This window comes from Oncorhynchus mykiss, chromosome 17, assembly GCF_013265735.2.
Source record: "Oncorhynchus mykiss isolate Arlee chromosome 17, USDA_OmykA_1.1, whole genome shotgun sequence".
NCBI lineage: Eukaryota > Metazoa > Chordata > Actinopteri > Salmoniformes > Salmonidae > Oncorhynchus > Oncorhynchus mykiss.
This window is the reverse complement of record NC_048581.1, coordinates 73205031-73214548: the sequence shown is the minus strand read 5'-3', so window position 1 is coordinate 73214548 and position 9518 is coordinate 73205031. Positions and strand designations below refer to the sequence as shown.

Genomic DNA, 9518 nt, shown 5'->3' with positions numbered 1-9518 from the left:
ATGTTCGGGAATTAAGTAATCTATTAGAACCACTGATATGTAAATATATCACAGCGGGTAACCATTAGTCATGGCAATTACATATCGTTGAGGAAACATTAATGATGTGCCATGCCATCATTACAAGGACCATGAGGGAACCATGCTATATTTAGAGCAAATGAACAAATCTGCTTCAAAATTGTATGATTTTCACTATAAAAAGTTTGCTCTCTGCCTTTCCTCCCTCAGATCAAGTGTGCTTACCATGCGAGGAATGCATCTAAGCCTGTGTCTGGCTCTGCTGCTGCCATGGTGCAACCAGTGCCAGAGAACGGACTCTGCCAGTGCCAAGCTGGGAAAAGAAGACACGGGAGACCTGTTGGCTGTCAAACTCGTAAACCGCAGTGGCATCCTGGGCCCTCTGCTCCCCCCAGAGTTCCATCCAACACCCCGGCAGACCAGAGCCCCACGTCCGGCCTCCCAGGTCTCCAAGAGAGCCCAGCAAGGGTCTCGCTTCACCCTGTCCCTGGATGTCCCCACCAGCATCCTCAGTGTCCTCATAGACCTTGCCAAGAACCACGACATGAGAGCCAAGGCTGCTGCTAATGCAGAGCTGATGGCACGCATTGGGAAAAGGAAATGAGGGATGGGGTCGTATGGGCAAAGGCTAAGGGGGGCAATTCTCAACTCACCAGGGTGGGTCTTCAAAATCAGGTTAAGGGATGGATAGGTTATGGGAAGGAAGGGTTGTTATTAGAGGAAAAGACATCTTGAAGTCTTTAATTAGTTTAGCCCTTTATCTGTTTTATATTTCTATTGCATAATTCTTACCTCATTTTATGCCATAAAGATCCACAGTCTGCCTGTACAGAAACGTTATATAAAAATTATGATATAACAAATTGTGCTAATTAAATGTCACATCAAATGTAAGATGAAGCTGGTCTTTTGTCTCCGCTACAGTGGGAAAAATGTATAATTTGTGGGCAGATAATCTTCTGAAATAGTAATAGGCAGGGAACCATTTGGAGTCTGTTTATTGTTTTTATTTGTATGTGTAACAAACTAAGGAAAGGTTGGAAAATAAAATCAGATAATATAACCTAATTTCTTTGTGTACAGCTTATTTCTTCTGCATTGACGTCAGAGGCGTTTATTAATTACAAGCATCAGTAACCAATAAAGCACTAACGGATAAGTAATATCACCCTGCATCATTCCCAACAAGAAGACTGATAACAGGACTATGGCACAGGGAGGAAATTGACCCGAGACAGAGGTCCCTGTTAGAGATCATCCATCTAGTTGATTAATGCTTGATCCCAAGTCAATTGGAAAATTAAAGCAGCATTTCTGAGAGTAATTTTTAGTCACAGCACAGACCAGTACTTAACTCAGATAGATGCATAAGCAAATTACAAATAAGCATTTGTTTGGACTCCTGGAAGTACTGGATGGTGTTCAGGTGGTGCAGTTTGTGAGGTAATATGGCCTACAAAACGCCTAAGATGATGGTACAAAAACAATCATGTTCATCAAAGAATATGTTTATGAAGGAAATATAGCCTGTTATCAATTGTTCAATAAAGGTATACAAATATATATACACATATATATAGAGAGATTTTTGTACACCTCCATAAGTCTGGTTCATCCTTGGGAGCAATTTCCAAACGCCTGAAGGGACCACGTTCATCTGTACAAACAATAGTATGCAAGTATAAACACCATGGGACCATGCAGCCGTCATACCGTTCAGGAAGGAGGCGCGTTCTGTCTCTTAGAGATTAACGTACTTTGGTGCAAAAAGTACAAAACAATCCTAGAACAACAACAAAGGACCTTGTGAAGATGCTGGAGGAAAGAGGTACAAAAGTATCTATATCCACAGAAAAACGAGTCCTATATCGACATAACCTGAAAGGCCGCTCATCAAGGAATAAGCCACTGCCCCAAAACCGACCAAAAAAAGTCAGACTATGATTTGCAAGCAACTGCACATGGGGACAAAGATCGTACTTTTTGGAGAAATGTCCTCTGGTCTGATGAGACATCAGTCAGGAAGTTAAAGCTTGGTCGCAAATGGGTCTTCCAAATGGACAATGACCCCAAGCATACTTCCAAAGTTGTGGCAAAATGGCTTAATAAGGACAACAAAGTCAAGGTATTGGAGTGGCCAAGACAAAGTTCTGACCTCAATCGTATAGAAAATTTGTGGGCAGAACTGAAAAAGTGTGTGCGAGCAAGGAGGCCTTACAATCCTGACTCAGTTACACCAGCTCTGTCAGGAGGAATGGGCCAAAATTCACCCAACGTAAGCTTGTGGAAGGCTACCTGAAATGTTTGACTCAAGTTAAACAATTTAAAGGCAATGTCACCAAATAATAATTAAGTGTATGTAAACTTCTGATCCACTGGGAATGTGTTGAAAGAAATAAAAGCTGAAATAATTAATTCTCTCTACTATTATTCTGACATTTCACATTCTTAAAACAAGATGGTGATCCTAACTGACCTAAAAATAGGGACTTTTTACTAGGATTAAATGTCAGGAATTGTGAAAAAAAGGAGTTTAAATGTATTTGTCTAAGGTGTATATAAACTTCCAACATCAACTGTATGCCCCACTTTGGACACTCCTCCTTCTCTCCAATCCTTACATTTTATGTTTCCACAGGAAGAGGGTAACGGGATAATACTGTATAACCATTATTTCTCCCTTCAGGGGATCTGACCTGACCTCCTGACCTCAACCCTTCCTTTGCCTAATCCACAGATGTCCTCTCGTATCACCTATCGCACTCCCGTGACTCTCTCCCATCCACCCAGCACATTCCATAGCCAATCTGTCTTTCTACAGATCTCTCCTTTATATACTATGCGTCTGATCTATCATGTCTTTAACCTTTCTGGCGCAGGCGTTCCGCTAGCAACCCACCTCGACAACATCCGGGGAAATTGCAGAGCGCGAAATTCAAATTACAGAAATAGAAGTGTCATACATCAAAATAAAGCTTAACTTCTTGTTAATCCAGCCGCTGTGTCAGATTTCAAAAAGGCTTTACGCCGAAAGCACACCATGCGATTATCTGAGGACAGCCCCCCGCATACAAAAGCGTGAAAAACATTTTTCAACCAAGCAGGTGCGCCACGAAAGTCAGAAATAGCGATATCATAAAAGCGTTACCTTTGAAGATCTTCTTCTGATGGCACTCCAAAAGGTCCCAGCTACATCACAAATGGTCCTTTTGTTCAATAAAGTCCTTCTTTATAACCCCAAAAACTCAGTTTAGGTGGCGCGCTTCATTCAATAATCCACCGGTTTCCCTCCTCAAAATGCATACAAAATGAATCCCAAACGTTATCAATAAACTTCTCCAAACAAGTCAAACAACGTTTATAATCAAACCTCAGGTACCCTAATATGTAAATAAATGATAAAATGTAAGACGGAGAATCGTTATTGTCTTTACCGGAGATAAACAACAAATAAAGAGCTCTCATCCACGCACATGAAAACACTACAGCCAAAATGGGAGCCACTTAGAAAAACTACAAATTCTAGCAAATTTTTCCAAAAACAAGCCTGAAACTCTTTCTAACGACTGTTGACATCTAGTGGAAGCCCTAGGAACTGCAATCTGGGAGGATTTCACCTCATAATAAACATGACAGCCGTTGGAAACAGTGGTAGGCTGAATATATTTAAAAAATGGTTTTTCCTCTGGGTTTCACCTGCCATATCAGTGCTGTTATACTCACATACATTATTTTAACAGTTGTAGAAACTGTAGAGTGTTTCACGCTTTTCATCCGGAAGTCACAATACTGCCTCCTCGCCCAAAGAGGTTCAAAGTTTAGCCCGAATCCAACAACACACACACACAACCGTTCAAAAGTTTGGTGTCACTTAGAAATGTCCTTGTTGTTGAAAGAAAAGCACATTTGTCCATTAAAATAACATCAAATCCATGTGATAAATTGCCAAGAAACTGAAGATCTCGTACAACGTTGTGTACTACTCCCTTCACAGAACAGATCAAACTGACTCTAACCTTTGCAACTCTAGGCAGAGTTGCGAAGAAAAAGCCATATCTCAGACTGGCCAATAAAAAGTAAATAAAAATAAAAAGTAAAGATTAAGATGGGCAAAAGGACACAGACACTGGACAGAGGAACTCTGCCTAGAAGGCCAGCATCCCGGAGTCGCCTGTTCACTATTTAATGAAGCTGCCAGTTGAGGACCTGTGAGGTGTCTGTTTCTCAAACTAGACACGCTAATGTACTTGTCCTCTTGCTCAGTTGTGCACCGGGGCCTCCCACTCATCTTTCTATTCTGGATAGAAACAGTTTGTGCTGTTCTGTGAAGGGGGTAGTACACAACGTTGTACGAGATCTTCAGTTTCTTGGCAATTTCTTGCATGCCTTCATTTCTCAGTACAAGAATATACTGATGAGTTTCAGAAGAAAGGTATTTGTTTTTGGCCATTTGAACCTGTAATCGAACCCACAAATACTGATGCTCCAGATACTCAACTAGTCTAAAGAAGGCCAGTTGTATTGCTTCTTTAATTAGAAAAACAGTTTTCAGCTGTGCTAACATAATTGCAAAAGTGTTTTCTACTGATCAATTAGCCTTTGAAAATTAACACAACGCGACATTGGAACACAGGAGTGATGGTTGCTGATAATGGGCCTCTGTATGCCTCTGTAGATATTCCATAAAAAATCTGCCATTTCCAGCTACAATAGTAATTTACAACGGTAGTGTATATATGTGTATTTATTTCTATAATAGCCTACCATAGGCTATACAGAAATAGTGTCAGCACAATTTGTATGATTACTTTTGGCCAGGTCCATATCATACATTTCTGAAGAATAAAATAAATGCCTTTAATGAACCAACTATTTAAGGTCTCACTCCCCCATTTGGCTTCTGTTGTCATGTGTAGTCTACTACTACTACACCACCAACATAGACAACATAAGTTAGTTAACAGCTATTTTAAGAAATAGAAATGTATATTTGAAAAGAAAATACAGATGAGTCACTGAACCCTGGGGCCAAATTCTAGGGCACTTTCCTGCATAACCGAAGCCACAGTTGACAGCTTATCATGTGGTCTACCATTTGTATACTACCCCAAAGGGGTCTGAGGTGCATCAGAGCAGTAGTGAATTGAGCAATTTCTGTGCTGTGACAGGTCATACTTGAGATCACATCTGATAGCTTCGACCGCCGCGGGATTAATTCGTTGCCCAGATGATGCAGTGCCCGACCGACAGCAGCCTCACGGGTGTCTCAAGGTCATTCATCATTTTTCCACATGATGTCGTTATTCACACAAAGTTGGATGAAGCATTGAAGCAATTTATAAACCATGCAAAAATACCATGATTATAAAAATACTAAGAACACCTTTAGTGAATTTCAGCGTTTATAGCGTTCAGAACAGGAATTATGTTTTATTACGTGATTTAAAAAGGTGCCAATGATGGTTTAGTGGATGACACTCAGCAGACAGCCATAAGGAGAGGCTTTTTTGCTCAAAGGTATACCAACAAGTAAGTTTGTTTTCATTGCAAATTGGTAGATTTACGTTTGCCCCTGACATTCATTGAAGATTTCTAAGTAGTATGCCTAATGGAGCTGGGACCTCGTTTGCCCTGTAAATCACTACGGTAAAGTTACCTTTATATTAAAGATTCAGACTTTGCTCATCAATACCTCTTCAACAGAACATGCCAGTATGGTATAAATTACATTTTGAATCGGCTGACGATAGCGAAGAAGCTTCACCGGTAGTCCAGTTCTGTTTACAAAAAGTGATCTTCAAAGTCATTTCAATGGCAGATTCTCCTTGTACTGCAGTTTAGGGACCATCTTAAAGGTGCAATTTGAACCCACTGTTAACTGAAATTTCAACAGTTTTGAAATCTCATGAGAGAACTCTACCAACTTTAATAAGTTCAAGGACCTGTCCTCTCCAATCAACGCCAATCATTTTAATTGACTTTAAATAGGAAAAATACTTACTTAACTTCAATAGCTTAAACCCCATAATACTTTCATGGATACAACCAACTTTTATTGGTTCAGGGACTATATCACTAATCAACGGCAATTACTTGAGTGTTTTTTTACTTTGTCAATGTTTTAAAATGAATTTTAATGTAATTTACGTGAAAAAAATTGAGAGAGCCAGGGAGGGCTGGGGCCACCCAGGGAGGGGAGGGGGCGACTCACGGCCAAGGATGCCAGGATCACTATTCCAGCCAGCTCCCTGCCCCAGGGAAAGTGCCAGGGAGCACTGGGGGACCACCCAAGGAACCCTGCTCTGCACCCGAGAAGGACAGTGTCCGTCACCTACTGTAGGCCTCAGCCAGCCATTTCACACTTGCCTGGCTACCCAGACTCCTTGCTCCGGCCAAATGCTATGCCATGCCCAAAGGACGTTCGTTTTTTTTCTCCGCAATGAGTCTGGATCGGAGTATCTCCCTGACCCTTCACTGATTGCGAACACATTCAAGTTCATCTGATTGGTCCAGGAACTGATGGGTTGGGCCAGAGCCAGAACACACATGGGTAAATCTGTACTCTGAAAATGTCATTGGCTTTGATACTCTAATTAGTTAGAGGTTATCCAATCGCTGATGACTTTGTTTTGTACAACATCCCTCATGCACCACGTCACCACAACTGACTTCAATGATGGCAGTCTCAGTAACTAGCGAATGACCAAGCAGCGGAAGAATTTAATGTCGCCAGGCTGCCCGGAAGGACAGTGTCACTCATAACACCTTCTCAAATGAGCCTTCTCCTTGGGGCCTACCTGACCTCCAGTCAGGCCCCCACTGACCTGGTGACCGTTCTGTGACTCGAGGCACCACTGTCTGGGCCTCACTCCTGCCTCACCCTCCTTGGTCCACTCTGGAGGACCAGAAAGTCCCCCACTGACCAGGTGACCTATTCCCCCAGTCAAGCCACCCCTGTCTGGCCCTCACTGCTGCCTCGCCCTTCCTGGAGCTCCACTCCTTACACTGGAGTTCCACAAACTAAGTCCAGATCTCCAGGACCTACACTCCCTGCCCTGTCTGCCTGCCCTCTCCCTGGGGCTGAGAGTCTAGCTTACTCCCTGGACCTCCAGACCTACACATTTACTCTTCCTGCACAGGCAACACCCCTCTCCCTGGACATCACCCATAACTGCATTCCGGTCAGTCTCATTCACCTCCAGATCCTCACGAACCGGGGCACCCGCACTTAAGCCCCCACCACTAAGACCTCTGTAGGCCCACTGCCAGGAACCACAGGCATCTGGTGTCCCAAGCACGCTCTCTGAACCTGGTAACCTCCAACAGGTTACAAGGTTCAGTCCCCACTATACACTCCTAACAATGTGTATAAAAGAATGGACAAAGCCATTGATCACATGACACCCTTCCTTCCTATGTAAAGACTCGATAGTGCATTGTAGCCTAATGAAGTCGGTTAAGATGGTGTCTCATGGAGACATAACATGCGCAGTTTCAGCTACTCCAGGAAGTGAAGTTGCAGGGGGCAGTCGAGAGGGGGCAGTCGTTCTCCCAACTGTGGACCTATTGACGGCGCTCCATCTCTAGACTCTGAGCGCCCGTATACTTTACTTTCAACGTAAACTCACTGCAAATAGATTTTTTTTTAAGAGTGAAAAATACAAAGTTACTGCTTTTGATTGGAAGGATGAGGTCCCTGAAGCAATGACAGTTGGTTGTAATCATGAAAGTGAAATGAGGTTGAAGCTATTGACGTTTTTTGGCAGTATTTTTATGTAAAGTGAATAAAAGGAAAATATCAAGTAAATAAAAATCCTAATTGCCGTTGATATGAGAGAAGAAGTCTCTCTGAACAATATCAATTGGTTTGAGAAGGTGCTGACTTTTTAAAATTAACATGCAATACTAGGCGTTGCAGTTTTAAGATGGCCCTTTAACACTAGGAGCGCAACGTTTAGGCTACATTTCCCCTCCAAAAAGTAAATATAGCACGGAATTGAAAAAAACAAGGGGTATAACTTGTTCGTTATCATCAGCTGATTTAGAATATGACATTTCCATCATCCTGTCATGTTCCGTTGAGGTATTGACGAGCAAAATACAAATCTTTAATATGAAGCTAACTTCACCACAGTTAATAAATCAGACTTCGACTGGAATACAGTCTGAAACAAACCACTGCAAAACCGTGCAATTGTACCTTTTTTAAAACCAAAATGTTGAATAAAATTACTCTACCAATTTTCTGTTTGGTTGGTCACCTCAGAATCTCAAAATTTAAGACAAAATATACACAGAAAAGTATTGTTGACCCGACTTTTTAGAATTCTGCTACTGACGTTGACCTGGCACATGAGCAAAACCATGTAAACACCTGTTAGTATGCTTGCGTGTACTCCGCGTCTTGTCCAAGTGCCTTCGGTCATGAGCAAACATTTTGATTCCCACACACATGGACCCGCGTTTTGAAGTCCGTTTAATAATACATTTCTGCACATAGTTTGACAAATGTTCAACCAGCTGATTGACCAACACCACAGACAATCAATCGACAGAGTAAGTTCAAATATAATTGGCTTTGCCTACTCGATTGAAGGCATTGCCACTTTATGTGACTAGGACACGGTGTGAGTTGAAGCATGAATGTACTGGACATTGTCCTGAGTTTGACCTTGTGTGTGTATATAATTAAATGTGTCTTATTGTGCATCTGCACACAACCATAATGCCATTTGCACACGTTCTAATGTACTGTAGCTTCCATTGTCAAGCTCTGACTTGTCCTGACCCTGGCACTTGACCTATTTTTGACCCTCTGCAAGAAGGCAAGTGGTAACCTGGTACTGTGAGGTTGATCCGATTTACCCTAGCAGTATTACTGAGTCAGGGTTAATAGTGAAGATGATCCTGAAATGCCACTGTGTTTAATAATGTGCCACAATCTTGCATGATGAGGTGTGAGTTGTGACTGCATACACAGTAGTGCATTTAAGCATTTTATCCCTCTGTCCTTAATCTGTTTTTGCACTTTCCTTATTTGGCTGGCTCCCAGAGGGGGTGTGGGTGGGTGTGTGGTTTGCTTGTCTTTTAGATTTGATATGCAGTTGAATTGTGTTTTTCATTTGAGTGTGTATGTTGTTAATGTTCCTGTGGTCCAGAGAGATTGTCAATGCTCTGTATTGCTGTGGGGCATTTATGTGTGTCAAAGCTAGAGGGTCACAGACAGTGTGTGAAATAACTGGCAACAGAGAATAAATTGTGAAAGAGTAAATTGTCACCAAACTAAATGACTACAGGAGGTTTTGACACTGTGCTCTGTGAAATGTATTTTTTCAATTCTGTAACAGTGAAAGCCAAGGTGGGCGTGTCTAGTGTGCTGCTATTCTCAGTTGAAGATGATACATTTTTTGCTCAGGCCTGGTCAGATCAATGATCAGGGGTGTGAATATAATCCTGGTTGTGCAATGTGGATGGTCTGATAGAAGTTAAAAGGCAGG

The 9518-nt window shown here is 42.0% G+C and overlaps 1 protein-coding gene across 1 annotated transcript; it reads left to right on the top strand.

Annotated features, from left to right (window-relative positions):
- The first annotated feature begins 244 nt into the window (after window positions 1-244).
- Window positions 245-1079, top strand: LOC110495190 (urocortin-3-like). The gene has a single exon (XM_021570508.2). It carries the CDS (start codon window positions 248-250, stop codon window positions 623-625), a length of 378 nt encoding a protein of 125 aa, XP_021426183.1. The 5' UTR covers window positions 245-247; the 3' UTR covers window positions 626-1079.
- Window positions 1080-9518: the final 8439 nt, after the last annotated feature.

Bases quoted from the DNA above. Each gene is read 5' to 3' on its own strand.
- LOC110495190 (XM_021570508.2), top strand. From the start codon at position 248: ATGCGAGGAATGCATCTAAGCCTGTGTCTGGCTCTGCTGCTGCCATGG.